This window comes from Larus michahellis, chromosome 3, assembly GCF_964199755.1.
Source record: "Larus michahellis chromosome 3, bLarMic1.1, whole genome shotgun sequence".
NCBI lineage: Eukaryota > Metazoa > Chordata > Aves > Charadriiformes > Laridae > Larus > Larus michahellis.
The window spans coordinates 12,658,601-12,674,689 of record NC_133898.1 but is presented as its reverse complement, the minus strand read 5'-3'; the positions used below and the strand labels follow the sequence as shown (position 1 = coordinate 12,674,689).

Genomic DNA, 16,089 nt, shown 5'->3' with positions numbered 1-16,089 from the left:
GGGTCTGATCGCCTAGAATTCAGGGGCAGAAGGGGGATGCAACACACAACAGCACCCTGAGGGGGAAAGAAATCCCTGCACAGAGATGGCAAAATCCGGTGCTAGACTTTGACATGGCTGGGGATGCGGCTCACTGGCAAGCTCAGGTGGAGCTACTAGGACAGCTTGCATACTTACATGGGCATGAGGAGATACTGCGTGACCACAACTTTGTTCCTTTCTTTTCCAGGTCACCTTCATCTCTGGTAAACTATCGTCCATTTTTTGCCATGGGTGAGGTTCTGCCATGGCACGTGCTAGGCATTACTTCATTCCTTCAATATTGCCGTTCAAATGCATAGGGCTACCGGGCAAGCAAAACCGTGGCAGCAGGAGGGGCCAGGTTTTCTGAGGATTGCAGATTTTAGTTCATTTGTTCATGTGAGGGTGGCTGCACTGTGCTTTGGGAAATCTAAAGAATTTTCCATCCTGTCTAGGCCTGACCTGATTGATTTTGACAAGCTGAAGAAATCAAATGCACACTACAATCTGCAGAATGCTTTTAACCTTGCAGAGCAACACCTTGGTCTCACTAAGCTCCTGGACCCTGAGGGTAAGAATTCCTTGCAGTTTCAGCACTTCACGGCTCTTTTCTCCCACCCCTTCTTGTGGAAGGGCACAGCTTTGTGATAGCTTTTTGTGTTAAAGAGAAGCAGGATGCTGCTGACTCACTTGATACAGACAGAGAGGGAAGGAGAGAATGCAAGACGTCTCCTGCAGAGGACTGAGCAGCAGTACCATAAGAGGCCTTAATCCTGTGTTTATTTTCCCCTATCTGACAAGAGCACTGGACTGGCCATGTATACATAAAATCATTCCAGTTAGAGGCATCCATCTGATCTGCTCCGAGAATGCTTTCTGTGAGCTGGAAGATGAATGCTGTGGCTTTCAGCAAATATTGAGCAGCTGCTTTTGCAGACTGTCATTGAGTTTTAGCCCGTGCTTTCATGGGAGTGTTCATGCTCATGCATATTGGAAGGTGTGCTCACAGTGCTAGAACAGGAAACTTTCTTGTCACAGGGCAAACAGAGACTATGTGTTTGGACGAGTTCCTTCTTGCTTATTTTTCAGTGCCTCAGAATTGCTGCAGGAAAGAAAATAATTTGTTTTCCATCTGTATCTCTGGGAAAATTTGCCTTGACAGACATACTATTACATTTGAATTCCTCTCTCCAAATGCAGATATAGCATCGAAGTTGTCAATTAACAGCAGTTCTGTCAACTCACACAGACACTAGAGGAGGTATTCGGATGCGCACAAGCTGTGGCAAAGTCTGGAACCTGACTCTTAAGGCCCAAAGGCCCCTAGACCCGTGCTTTAACCACAGTCCACACATAGACAAAGAGATACAGGAGCACTTCTCAGTGACTTCTGACTTCAGTACTGTATGACACCAAGTAATTCAGAACCAGTCCAACGCTGCTGAATTTATTTCTGATTAGGACATAAATCTTAGGAGCTGAACTGCCACTGAAGCTCTCTCTCTGACTCTTAAACACATCCTTGTTGCATCGTTAGCTTTGTTTTTTTAACCCATGCACCCCCAATCTGCTAAGACAACTCTTGTTTGGTTTGCAGATATCAGTGTTGATCATCCTGATGAAAAGTCAATCATCACCTATGTGGTGACATATTACCACTACTTCTCCAAGATGAAAGCTTTAGCTGTTGAAGGAAAACGTATTGGAAAGGTTTGCAAGTTCACATTATAAATTGTTATAAAGCAGTTGAAATCTTTCTGATTTTTTTTTCTTTCCTCTTGGGTATTAGTTTTTTAGGAGTGCACTGTATGGTAGTTTTTAGTTTTGCTTTTGAATGTGTTTTAAATGTTAAATATTCCCATACGACTGTGAGGAGTAGTTAATTTCCAGCTGCCTCCTATTAGAAAACATTTGGTCGGTGTTTTACTCTCACTCATTAATTTTGCATCATTGCTGCTTTTCCTTTCTCATTAACTGCTTCTCACTCTCTGGGTCCTCTGTCTCTTCTGGAGCCCAGAAAAGTCCCTCATTTAAAAAAATGTGCAGTTGTTTTCCACCCTTTGGCGAAGTAGCCCCCAATCTTTACAGTTGACAGACTGAACATGAATCCTTTTGTAAGCCTCACCTCTCTCCCTCTATTGCCGTGGGATCGGGGGAATTCATTGGAAAATGCAAAGCCCTCATTCCTCAGAGATACCAGCCCCTGTGGCACTCAGGGCTGAGTGGTCTGATTCGTAACTCATAACTGTTCATCTCTGAACAGTTTCTTTTATCTAGCTTGTATTTAAATGACTGAAGAGCGCTGCCCTTGTTACTCATGTTACGTTGTGCTGCTTGTTGCAGGTGCTTGACAATGCCATTGAAACGGAGAAGATGATTGAAAAATACGAATCGCTGGCTTCTGACCTTCTTGAGTGGATCGAGCAAACCATTATCATCCTTAACAATCGCAAATTTGCCAACTCGCTAGTTGGTGTGCAACAGCAGCTACAGGCATTCAACACTTATCGCACAGTAGAGAAACCACCCAAGTAATTTTAATCTTAGCTTAAAAAAACACTGGTCTTGTTTTTGTGTAGTCAATCGTTGATTTATTTTTTTTTTTTTAAAACAAACACATCCGAGTAATTTTAATCTTGGCTGAAGAATTTATTTTTCTGAACAAACCCAGATACCGTATTTCTAATTGGCTCTCACCATTATTACTCGGAGCCTGTTTGCTTTGTGCTATTCAATACGCACATAATAACAACAACAAACCCAATAATAATAAAAAGTGTGTCTCAGTGACCTGTGCCTTGCAGGACCTCAGAGTTCCTGGAAGCTGTCACTTCACTGAGGTGCTTGCCTTATAGTACGAGTGGTAATAGCATACCATTTTAGTGTAGTAATATCAACAGTCGTGCTTGCTAGCAGCGTACAGTACCTATACACTGCTATTAAAAGAATCGTACTGCTTATCCAAAATCAAGAGGAAGTGTGTCTGGCTTTGTGAAACATAGCTGGGCTTACTAAAACTGATATAACCAAAACTGTGCAACTTATTTCTGGAAAGTTTCTTTTAGCATTCTGATATCAGATCTGTTTATTATTTTTGTCTAATATAAGTTCTAATGGATAATAATCACAATCCAAAACATTACAAAGTATCCAGACATCTTCTAAAATTGCAGACTGGTCCCTAGTGCCTACGGAGTTTGTTTATTTCCCAGGAGTACAACTCAGGAAAACAGTGGGAAGAGTTTATTGACTGCAGTGGACTTTAAATAAAACTTCCATTTCTTGTGTCGATAGTGTAAACTAGGACAATGCACATAACAGAATAAAAAAAGGAAAAAAAAGAAGCAGCCTTCTGTCCCCCAAGGGGGTTTAAATCTAAACACACAGACAGCTGACTTCTGTGAAGTTTCTTTTGCTGTTTGAACCAGTGGGTTCCAGGGGATGTGTTGGTCTATTTCAGTTGTTTCCAGCTTTCACACAAGATGAAGGTGTTTATCGGAATGGTCCATTCATAACGTCAGTATTTTAAGGAGGTGCTTTATAATACCTGAGTAACAATGAAAGCTTTATTGTAACTCAGTTCTCTTGAAAAATTTTGTTTAGATTTACAGAAAAAGGAAACCTAGAGGTGCTGCTTTTTACCATCCAAAGCAAAATGAGAGCCAACAATCAGAAAGTATACATGCCAAGGGAGGGCAAACTCATCTCTGACATTAACAAGGTAAACTGAGCAAGCTCCTCCTGTGTGACTCAGTTGTTGTTCTCTTTCAGTCTGTCAGTATATTGGGAAGAAACACTTTTGCTATCTCCAGCCTTGATGTGGGGAGCCATAAGGGCTGGGGAGAGATGGGGTGACCTTTTCTCACAGGTCGGACTCTCTAATGTGAACCAAGTCCCCGGGTATCCTCAGTATCTGTAAGATCTTCTGCACTGGAAAAATGCTTGGTCATTCTCATTATGGATCTAGTAGCCCTGCCTTGCTCCTCCATGGTCCTGGCTATTAGACTTAATCAACAGAAAGTAGCAACAATATCTAGGTATTGTAGCCCTCCCCATTTGCATCTCAATGCCCCTGCCTGCAGCATGGGACAGAGAAGGAAGTGCCATGACCAGTCTTGGGGTTCCCTCTCGGGGTTTATGCAGGTGGTTTTTTTGTGCTGGTGCAGCTGGCAGCAGCGGAGCTGACGAGCTCTCTCAAGGATAACAAACAACTTAAACCTGTGAGCTTTCCTCGTTTGTGTTTGATCATGCTTGGCATTCCCAGAGCAGCTGTTGTGGGTGTTTGTGGCCTCGGTCTGCATCCTAGAGAGCAGTAAACTGCACAGTTGTTTGCATTAAGCCCTTGTGCCTCTGAATGCCTAAAATACTTGGGTTTCAGGCAATTTCACATCTGTTAGGATTTAGAAGAATCTAGGGTAGTTTGTGTTTACTTGTGGGTATTTTTGTTGTTTGTAAGAAGATCTGAAAGGTGATGAGCTGGCTTTCAACATGCTTCTAAGACTTTTTATTTTTTGCAATAGTAATGTCATGCATGTGAACTACTTCTGGCTTTGGGGAACAAAAGGACTGGTATGCACCAAAAGTAACCGAATTCTGCAGTTGTTTTCTTTTCTGAAGTGGATGTAATAAAGAACAGCAATTGTATGTTGATTTTGGATGTGAGACAGCATGAACCTCTAGTTCTCATTTCCTAAAGGAGAAAGACAGAATCCAATTATTTGGGAGTAGGACTCAGACGATTTTTTTTTTATTTTTTTTTTTATTAAACAAATACACTCTTACACATTCGAACCGGGTTGTGTCCTTAGGCTTTATTGGAGGCAAAAACCAAATGAACTTGAGAAAATACATCTGAGGTAAACAAGTCTTAGACCCCTTACTCAGAAAATCTATGAATGAACTGAGAACTAATTTTATATTAGTGCGCTTATATTAGCAGACAAGGCGTAAGGCCAGCCAATACAAGCCAGATTTATTGGCATATAAATAAATAAGCCAGTTTTGTGAAACTTCGCTGTAGTGACTTCACTCCTGATTCCATACAAAGGTGTTGTGATTTCTCATAATCCTGAAGAATGTGTGTTTAGAAGATGCGTGTTTTTTCTCCACGTCCTCAGGCCTGGGAAAGACTGGAAAAAGCTGAACATGAAAGAGAACTGGCACTGCGAAATGAGCTCATCAGACAAGAGAAACTGGAACAACTTGCACGCAGATTTGATCGCAAGGCAGCTATGAGAGAAACTTGGCTGAGTGAAAATCAACGTCTCGTTTCTCAGGTGCTGCTTTCAGAAATTGTCTGTGTGACTAAAATTATTTCCATGAGTAATTATAGGATACAGTTCTTGCGAAGAGAATCTTTCCCCCCCTATGCCTCATATTTTAGGGAGTCTATGTATATTTCTATTTATTGTACTTGTGTGCAAATGTATATTTGGTTTGTATGTGTATGTACTGCATGTCCTGTCTTTAATGCATTTGGGATATTCTTTCGTTGAATCTGTCAGTCTGTACTCAGGAGGTACTGATGTGGAAATATCTACCCACAGTCAAGATTTTCTTTATCTGAATATTTTGGCCAATTCAGTGGAATTAGCCCAGGAATTAATTTTATTTTTTAATATTAGAGATTACTTTAAAAAAATCCAAGGCCCCAACCTGATCCTAATGGTCACCATGATTCTTCTCCCAAAAGTAGTAAATTATATCTCTGATTTTGTCAGTGGTTCTCTGGTTATCAGGGGTATCTCTGATGTTATTAAAAAAGACCTTTCAGAGCATTTTGAGATCCCAAATTTGCTAATAAGTGTATGCTGCACAAGGAGAAATCATGTTAGAATTTGAGCAGTAGAGCTTTTCTGCTCAGCGACTGTTACTGAAGAAGTGTCTCTGTCTTTACAGGATAATTTTGGCTTTGACCTTCCAGCAGTGGAGGCCGCAACAAAGAAGCATGAGGCCATTGAAACAGATATTGCAGCATATGAAGAACGAGTCCAGGCCGTGGTTGCGGTTGCAAAGGAGCTTGAGACTGAAAATTACCATGATATCAAGCGCATTACTGCAAGAAAGGACAATGTTATACGCCTATGGGAGTATCTCCTGGAGCTGCTCAGGGCACGGAGACAGCGGCTGGAGATGAATCTTGGTCTGCAAAAGATTTTCCAGGAAATGCTGTATATTATGGACTGGATGGATGAGATGAAGGTAGGTGTTAGCCATTTGAGAACGTAGGCCAAATATTCTGGAGAGGTGTAGATGTCCTTTTTTTGTAAATTTTTAAAGATTCTGGTTTAATAGGCAAATGCAGAAGATCCATGGTAAAGAGCAGTGAACAAATTCCTTATACCTTATGATGATTTTTAAAAAATAAAGATTAAAAACAAGTAAGGAGAAAGAACAAGTTCACTTCTATAAAAAGCTACTTTTCAGCTTCATGCCCATCTCATAACGGACAAAGGCTTTGGTCACAGTGCTTAGGGTAAGGATGACGATTTTGGTGAAGGGGAATTAAATAATCTCTCTTCATCACAATTTACATGGGGAACAAGTCATGTCTTCGCCTCTGTGCTTGAAAAAGCATTAATTGCTTCCTGTCTGTTCTCCTGGGTTCTGGGAAGGTAAAGGACCGTGACTTTATTCCTGCCCATCAGCCAGCAGAACTTGGAAGCTGTTGAAGGAAAGAAAGATGTGTGTAGCTCAATGGCAGCTCACAGAACCTGGACTGAGTGCTTTTTATTGCTTGTGCCGAGCTAACTTAGCTTCTCGTCATGCTAGACTTAAAACTGCATTAAAGAGCAGTCAAGTTCTTAATGGTTGCCAGTGATTTCAAAAATATTGTCTCAAATTCTTATCAGCTATGTCTCGATACATTTGAAATAGGTCTCCCCATGGGCCTGGTGTTCCTCTGGACTTAAATCAGCGTAACAACAGAGAACAGCGTAATGCCCCAAGTCATTAAGAAATAAACAGTTTATGGCCTTCAGCCCATTTTACTTATGTTTTACATTTTTGATCAGGTGCTTCTGCTGTCTCAAGACTATGGCAAACATTTGTTAGGAGTTGAAGACCTGTTGCAGAAACATGCTCTGGTGGAAGCTGACATTGCTATTCAAGCTGAGAGAGTGAGAGGAGTCAATGCATCTGCTCAGAAGTTTGCCACCGATGGAGAAGGTAATTAGCAGCCAGCACATCCTTCTTTGTCTTAATTGCGCATAAGGTTATCTATAAGCCTCATTAGTTTTGCAAGGCATGTTAGGTTAAATTCAGCACCAGAATAAGAGAATCCAGCTTCATTCATTCCTTTTTTACTCACTGCGTCAATGATTAATTAGTCCAGGTACCTGCTCAAGAATTCATTGTGGCATTGTGTTTTGCATGGGATGTCATGCTCCTAACCATCAGCTGCTGTAACTTTGTAGTCACCGTTAATTCCCCATTGTGTGTCTCACTTTCAGGAGACTAAATATGAATTCTTTTATGTAAACTTCATAGATGGAACAAACAGGAGTTAAGAACTCTGTATATGCCCCAGCTGTAGAGATGAAAATTAATCAGTCCAAGTTGTAATGTATGTTCTCTATCTGAACAGGTTACAAACCATGTGACCCGCAAGTTATCAGGGACCGTGTCGCTCACATGGAGTTCTGTTACCAAGAGCTCTGCCAGCTCGCAGCCGAGCGCCGGGCCCGCTTGGAGGAGTCCCGGCGCCTCTGGAAATTCTTCTGGGAAATGGCTGAAGAAGAGGGTTGGATCAGGGAGAAGGAACAGATCCTGTCATCTGATGACTATGGGAAGGACCTAACCAGTGTCGTACGTCTCTTGAGTAAACATAAGGCATTTGAAGACGAAATGAGTGGTCGTAGTGGCCACTTTCAGCAGGCAATAAAAGAAGGTGAAGACATGATTGCGGAAGAGCATTTTGGGTCTGAGAAAATCAGAGAAAGAATTAAGGATATCCGGGAGCAGTGGGCTAACTTGGAACAGTTATCTGCCATTAGGAAGAAGCGTCTGGAGGAAGCCTCTCTCCTTCACCAGTTCCAGGCTGACGCTGACGACATTGATGCATGGATGTTGGACATCCTCAAAATTGTCTCCAGCAATGATGTTGGCCATGATGAATATTCCACTCAATCCTTGGTCAAGAAACACAAAGACGTGGCTGAAGAGATTGCAAGCTACCGGCCAACTATTGACTCGCTTCATGAACAAGCAAAGGCCCTACCACAGGAACACGCCGGATCTCCAGATGTGCAAGGCAGATTGTCCGGAATAGAGGAAAGATACAAAGAGGTTGCTGAGCTGACTCGGCTGCGTAAACAGGCCTTGCAGGATACCCTTGCTCTTTATAAGATGTTCAGCGAGGCAGATGCTTGTGAGCTTTGGATTGATGAAAAGGAGAAGTGGCTGAATAATATGCAGATTCCAGAGAAGCTGGAGGACCTGGAAGTGATCCAGCACAGGTGAGAATGTCTTTACCGGGAAGTCTGGGGAATACTGAGTGGAAGTTTTTTACACCAGCTACCTTTCTTAACTTGCCTGGGGCTCAGATTTGCTAATGCCTGTGTGATCTTTTTTTTGTTTATTCCCCTCCCCGTCCTGTGTCCCCCCCCTCTCCCCTCCAGGTTTGAAAGCTTAGAACCAGAAATGAACAATCAGGCATCCCGTGTTGCAGTAGTGAACCAAATTGCTAGACAGCTAATGCACAGCGGCCATCCAAGTGAGAAGGAGATAAAAGCACAGCAAGATAAACTCAACACAAGGTAAGTGAAGGCCTCATAGTCATGAACATGACGCTGGCCGAAACAAGTACAGTGGGGTTATTTATGTTTCTTGTATGTCTTTTTTAAGATATTCTGATACTATTACCTGAAGTATCTTCAAGGTGTAGGCCTTTAAAGCTTCAAAAGGAAAGAGAGCTGTGTCTTTCAAATATTTGATTAACAGATGGAGTTTTGGTATTGACTTTAGTCAGGTCTTGAGTGTATCAGTACATTGATTTGAGAGCTGGAAATTTACTGTAATAACTATTATGATAAAAAAGAAACCAATATAATTTCATGTAAACTCACTTATTTTTTGGCTTCAAAATAAACTGAGAGTACATTTAATGTGAAATTTGGGTGTACTTAGCAATTTTTTACTTGAGGAAAAATTATACATTTAAGGACTCAGTGTTGCTAATATTTGTCATACTCTACAATACATACCATAGAATCATAGAACCATAGGGATGGAAGGAACCTCTGGAGATCATCTAGTCCAACCCCCCTGCCAGAGCAGGGTCACCCAGAGCAGGTTGCACAGGAACGCGTCCAGGAGGGTTTTGAACATCTCCAGAGAAGGAGACTCCACCACCTCTCTGGGCAGCCTGTGCCAGGGCTCTGCCACCCTCAAAGTAAAGAAGTTCCTCCTCATGTTTAGGTGGAACTTCCTATGCTCAAGTTTGCACCCATTACCTCTTGTCCTGTTCCCGGGCACCACTGAAAAGAGCCTGGCCCCATCCTCCTGACACCCACCCTTGAAGTATTTACAAGTGTTGATAAGGTCCCCCCTCAGCCGTCTTATTTCCAGACTGAAGATCCCTCAGCCTTTCTTCATAAGAGAAATGTTCCAGTCCCCTAATCATCTTTGTAGCCCTTAGCTTGGTTAATGGTTGTTTTGCTAAAACTATTGATGATATGGGAAGGACTGAAAAAAACCATGAATAGTTAGGTTATTTCATGGCTTACCAAGCGAACGTGAGCAGCTGCTCACTCAGCAGTGTTGCCATATCCTTATCCCTTGTTATACACAAAACTCAATTTTTCTGCTTTTCTCTCCTCAACAAATTTCAGATGGAGCCAGTTCAGAGAACTGGTAGATAGGAAGAAGGATGCTCTGCTCTCTGCTCTGAGTATCCAGAACTACCATCTTGAGTGTAATGAAACCAAATCTTGGATCAGGGAAAAGACCAAAGTGATTGAATCCACGCAAGATTTGGGTAATGATCTAGCTGGAGTGATGGCTCTGCAGAGGAAGCTGACGGGCATGGAACGTGATCTGGTAGCCATTGAAGCCAAGCTAAGCGACCTGCAAAAAGAGGCAGAAAAGCTGGAATCAGAGCATCCTGACCAGGCACAAGCCATCCTTTCACGGCTCGCAGAAATCAACGATGTATGGGAAGAAATGAAGACCACCCTCAAGAATCGGGAAGAGTCCCTCGGAGAGGCAAGCAAACTGCAGCAGTTCCTGAGAGATCTGGATGACTTCCAGTCTTGGCTATCCAGAACGCAGACTGCAATTGCATCCGAAGATATGCCAAACACACTGACGGAGGCTGAGAAGCTGCTCACTCAACATGAGAGTATTAAGAATGAAATCAACAATTATGAGGAAGATTATCAGAAAATGAGGGACATGGGTGAGATGGTGACACAAGGGCAAACTGACGCTCAGTACATGTTCTTACGCCAGCGCCTACAGGCTTTGGACACTGGATGGAATGAGCTTCACAAAATGTGGGAGAACAGGCAAAATCTCCTTTCCCAGTCGCATGCCTACCAGCTATTTCTCAGAGATACCAAGCAAGCAGAAGCATTTCTTAATAACCAGGCAAGTGGTCAAGATCCACCTTATTTCATTTCTACAGGTTGACATCATGTACTGCAAGTAGTTAACAAACAAGATCATTTGGCAGGAGAGCTACAAACAGATAAAATGCCCTTTTTTTAGCTATAATTTGGATTTGGTATTTTACTTCTAGCTGTTCTTGGGAGACATTTCTTTTCATATCTGGTGAATCTGTTGTTGGAGCAGACAGCATAGCCTGAGTGTAATACTTTAATCTCTCTGATTTGTGTTTTCATCACAGGAGTATGTTTTGGCACACACAGAAATGCCCACTACCTTGGAAGGAGCAGAAGCCGCTATTAAAAAACAGGAGGATTTCATGACCACAATGGATGCCAATGAAGAAAAGATCAATGCAGTTGTAGAGACTGGCCGGAGGCTAGTTAGCGACGGGAACATTAACTCTGATAAAATCCAGGAGAAAGTGGACTCTATTGATGACAGGTAAGGTCAGAATGATAGTGGAATGTAGCTGTTCGTACTTTAATTCTGTTCTCTGAGAGATGACCTTCTACCAGAATACAAAGGCAAAGTAACATGTTAGAAAATGCCTGTTGCAGACTGTTTTCTTTGTCCTGTGGAAAAATAGAAACTGTAATGTTTAAAAAATGTAGCAGGCTAATCTTAATTAAATATGACCTCTCCCATTTTCTAGAGACTTACTAGGTAATGAGCTCACAACCCAGAATTTGGCTATATGAGTGTTGGTGTATAATTCTTGGAGTATTCACAGACTGTATAGTATGGTTGCAGCTGTAGTAGTTAGCTCTACCTGGTTCCACAAGTCTTAGTTTCCTCTGCTACCTCCTTGCTGATTTAATAATAACGTATTCCTGTCCTTCCTCTGAGGAAGGAATGTGGCTCTTCAAGAGTGTAATTGGAATTATGTCTACCCCACCCACTCGGTTTTGATCTCCTTTTCCGACTTGTCTGGCCCTTCTGAAATCAGATTAGGAAGCATTGGTACAAACGAGTCTTTCATCCTAGAACAAGTCTTTTGCTTTGTCTGTTTAGCTGTGGCATGGATGCTATAGAACATGAAGAGTTTCTTTTTCTTTGAAAACCAAATGTTCAGTTTTGATGACTATGATTCATGGTTCTTTCTGCTTTTGATTTTTGAAATTTTTGATTTTTTTATTTGATTTTTTTCTGCTTTTGCTTTTTGAAAACTCCACTATAGTGGAGTTTTTCAAGGCGCTTTTCAATCATGAGTATCAGAACACAGCAATAAGCTCATACAGAAATTTCATGTCAAGTGTTACTGACAACCCTTCTTCCAGACTTGCATGCTCCCACAGTTTCTTCTTCTCCAAGCAGAAACTGAACTGAAGTAGTTCAGACAATGTTGTGACTTTCCTGTTTTGGCACACATAGCCCACTGCATATACACCGACTTTAGCCGTGGCTCGCGGCTTCAAGAAAGGCAGATGTTCCTGTTCTCGCAGAGCTTGCTGAGGGCCGCTGAGCCCTCTGACAGCCTAACCCCAGGGGTACCTCGTGTTCTCATTCTCTCTAACTAGCTTGACTCTCTTCAGATCCCAGCGAGAATCCGCAAAGGCCAGGAAGAGGAAATACGAAAGCAATCAAGGTGAAAGCTAGGAAATGAATTTTCCTCATTTACCCTCTCTGACTTGCAATGTCCTCTGCTGTAAGTTTTCCCATCCACTTATGAAAGCGGGAGGACTTGATCCTGGCCTTCTGGTCAGGTGTCTTTCTGCAACTTTTGGAATATTAAAAGGTAGCATCTAAGGATATAGTAGCAAATGGTCAGATGCTTCTGGCAGCCCTTTCTGAGGTGGCTGGAGTGGGAGACAGCTTCAGCCTCTGCCCTATGTGCGCTGGAGAGAGGTTCCTGCTGCCCCAGCTGTGGTGCTCTGGTGACTGTTTCCCCTCCCACCCTGTGCAGCTGCTCCTCTGTGTCCTTATTGTCCTGTGCCACTGCAGCTGGCCACCTGGGCTGTCCTGGCTGTGGGACTTGTTCTGGAATTCCTACTCTGAATGGCAGGCAAGTCCTAGAGACCATATTTTTTAAGCCCACTTTTTTCCAATGCATTTCCTCAATTCCAAAGCTATATATGCAGGGCACTGCAAAAACCATCCGGTGCACTGCTATTCAGGAAATCCGTGTGATTGCTCTCTGAGTCTGTAAGGCTGATAAGCCTCAAGAACAAAGCCTTAGGGCTGGGTGTAGTGGGAGTGGTAGCAAAGGAAACCTCTTTAGTTTTACAAAAAATCCCTCTCCCAACCAAGCTCCACCTGGATGTATAACAAAGGACCAAAACAAACAAGTACAAATATGTGCTGTGGCTCCATACTTCCCAAATGGTGCTCTTTGTAGTTTTTAGTATTGTTAATAGTGTTTTTACAGTCATGCTTTCAGCCTATTCCAGAGGAGACCCCACTGTCCATTGGTACAGCAGACAGACCCTGCCCTAAAATGATTACCTTCTAAATAGACATGGTAGGCATCAGACTAAGGAAGGAGAGGACAAAGCAGAAGCAGAGCAGAGCTGTTCAATAGGAGATGAATACTTCAGCACAATCTTTTAACGCAGTTCACAGGGAAGAATAAATGGAAATAAGGACACAGAGAAAAGGTAAGGGAAGGAGAAGAGGATTTGAATAAAGCTATCACTAGCTAGCGTGTCCAGCTAGGAAAGAAGCTGGTCTTCCCAACGCAGCTGTCCCTGCTTTGGTAACTTCTGCTGCTGTTTCTGCCAGCCGGAGGGAGAGCGTTTTCTCCTCCATTTTCTGTTGGAAGAGCGTAAAGGGACTGCCCTAGTCTGCATGCCTACTCATGGCCTCTCTCGACTCTGCAAATGAGATGTAGTTTAAAGACAGTGGCAGATCTGACTCAGATTGTGATCTGGTCTTGGTTTTAATCAACTTTGTGCAGCTTTCTGCTGAGCAGAGAACAGAAGTAAGTTTTGTTCTTGCCCATTCAGAAAGGAGAGTGCCTCTTGTTTGCTGGCAGAACTAAAGAAGCTAAAACTGCTTGCATATATTTCAGTATTCTTCGCAGGCAGTTGCTTTCACGCTACATGTAAGATTTATTATTCCTGCACAGGCTTTGAAGCCCACAGGCTTACAGTTAAACCACAAGTGATTTTGTCGGTTTTCGGCATTGTTAGCATTCTCAGGGGCCTCCGGGGAGATAGCATGGGAACATTGTGGCAAATTTTGGTGCTCTGCTCTTGGATTAATTTGAGGCAGAAACCTCCTTGGGGTGAACAGATCTCATTTTCCTGTTTGAGATTCTTCATAATGTTGCCACGAAAGGAAGGTGTCCCCATGTTTTAATGACTACAGTACATTCCCTATCCCCTCTACCAGACGTGTAGGTCTGGCTTAGCTTGGACATTTGGATCTGAGGTTGCCTCTTCTGTGTATCCATAGGGAAGCCCGCTTTTAATGCAGCTGTAGATACGGCTGTATTATAAGTCATACATGTGATTATTTATGTGAACAAGCAGATGAATTCAAAGTCGTTCTAAATAATTAGCGTCTGCAGAGCAAACTTTTTTGTGCCTACAAACTATTTCAGCAAGTTAGTAGCAAGAAGCAGTCATTAACAATGTAGGTGTGGCAGGGTTTGAGTTTCTGGCCCTTCTCTGCCACACACGTCTCGGAAGTGCAGGATTCTAATAGCGATGGCTTCAATCAACACTTGAACAGTAAGCTTTGTGCTTTTCTCTGCCCTCCAGTGATGGCCAAGTGCTTGTATGTTGTCTTCAGCAGAGCTGCAGTCCGGCCTGTCCACCACCCCGATGCGCCCAGCTGGCTCAGCTGGGGCCTCTGCACACGCAGCCAGGGAAGCAGGGTGACCAGCCAGCGTCCTTAACACCACGCTCTTCTAGTATCTGGATAAAAATTTGTAATTGGAAGGGTTCTGTTCTCCGGTCTGTGTGCCCGTTTATTCCACCCAAAGCCCTTCTGATGTACTGGTAGCAGAGTGTAGGAGAAGCTTTCTAGTGGTAGGGGTAATTGTGCACAGAAAACTCTAAAATCCCTGTCATTGGAGCTTTTAAAGAATTTAGAGAAACATGAACAAGGGATTAATAATGTTTAGATAACAGCCAGTCTGGGGCAGGAGAACAGACTAAATGAATTCTTAAGGCCCTTTATTCCCATAAAAAATAACATCAATTTTATGATGAAAATACAGGAATTCCTGCCTGTTCCAGCAGTGTCCATCCTCAAAATACTACTAACACATCTCCAGGTATCCAGTTTAAAGCATATTACAATTCAGTCCTGTCTTCTTTAGAGAATACTCATCTTTCAGTCTCACTCCAGGTCATTTTGGACAACCAAACAACCTTTTACAGTTAAATAGCTCTAAGGGCCAAGGATCATATTTATTATGCTGAGGACAAAAAAACCCAAAGCAAACAAACCAACAACCCCCCCCCAACCACACAAAGAAAAAAACCCCAACCAACCAAAGAAATAAAAAAAAAAACCACAAAACCCCCAAAACAGCAACAAAACACCAACCCCACCCCACCCAAACAAAGCTATGTCATCACCTGTTTTTGACATCCCTGCATGGTTTCCCTTCAAAGTTCTTGACATTAGTATTTCCAACACTCTGTGGAAGATATTTTAGTTAGTTTTTTAAACTCAAGTTTTCTCAACATAAGAACTTCTCTACCTAGTCTTAACTCTATTCAAAGAAGCGTCATGAAAATTCTCCTTTTAATTTCATAACTTGTGTCCTCTCCAGAATAGATGAGTCTATAATGTAATCTAGCCTTAAATCTGTGAAATTATCATGGTAAAATCACTCAAAAAATTCCTTGCTTCGTTTTAGCAACCTGAGTAATGCACTGTGTTTGCCCAGGCGTATAAAAAGCAGACGAGAAAGAGTGGAATCAAACCCAATGACGTTAGCTATGTTTTTGAGATTTTTCCTAAGGCACAATTTATGTGTCCTTTCCTTTGTGCTCTCTCAGATAACACCTCAAAGATAACACCTTCAAGATTACCTGAGCGTGGACTCCAGTATCTTGCTTTGTTGGTTACATACGTCTTCCTTGCCATCTGATCTGTAAATCCGTTTTCTTGACCTACAGCTACATAGGTGCTGCTTGCCTGGTTTTTCAGAGGAAGCTGTTGAGACAAAAGAGAAGCAATTACAGCAGTCCTGTAAAGGGTTTTCTCCTGTTCCTCTGCCTACAGATCTTTTGCTTTTATGTAAAGCAATTTACATAATAGTAAAAAAGAAGTATTCCTTGTGTTTCTGAAGTCACTAAATTCATGCCAGAGAGCTTGCTCTGGTAACTTACTGTAGGTCAGGAAAAGTGGTATCTTAATCTGATTGTTGTCATCAACGTGTAATTTAGTCTTCTAGACTATTATGAGTCTCCGTAGATTTCCACTACCATGGATTTATTTAGCTGTTGTCAGTATGTGCTGAGATCATCATACAAATTGCCACCCTTTAAAATAACTTCCAACTCA

General features: G+C 42.3%; 1 protein-coding gene across 8 annotated transcripts in view; it reads left to right on the top strand.

Annotated features, from left to right (window-relative positions):
• SPTBN1 (spectrin beta, non-erythrocytic 1) overlaps positions 1-16,089 on the top strand; it is a 139,585-nt gene that overhangs the window by 90,588 nt on the left and 32,908 nt on the right. For all 8 annotated transcript variants that reach the window (XM_074578624.1, XM_074578625.1, XM_074578619.1 and 5 more), the window contains 11 exons: positions 477-592; positions 1,619-1,731; positions 2,365-2,552; positions 3,625-3,742; positions 5,139-5,297; positions 5,920-6,222; positions 7,035-7,188; positions 7,607-8,477; positions 8,640-8,777; positions 9,852-10,608; positions 10,868-11,070. In XM_074578624.1, the coding sequence (XP_074434725.1) occupies positions 477-592; positions 1,619-1,731; positions 2,365-2,552; positions 3,625-3,742; positions 5,139-5,297; positions 5,920-6,222; positions 7,035-7,188; positions 7,607-8,477; positions 8,640-8,777; positions 9,852-10,608; positions 10,868-11,070 (3,120 nt within the window). The remainder of the gene's footprint in view (positions 1-476; positions 593-1,618; positions 1,732-2,364; positions 2,553-3,624; positions 3,743-5,138; positions 5,298-5,919; positions 6,223-7,034; positions 7,189-7,606; positions 8,478-8,639; positions 8,778-9,851; positions 10,609-10,867; positions 11,071-16,089) is intronic.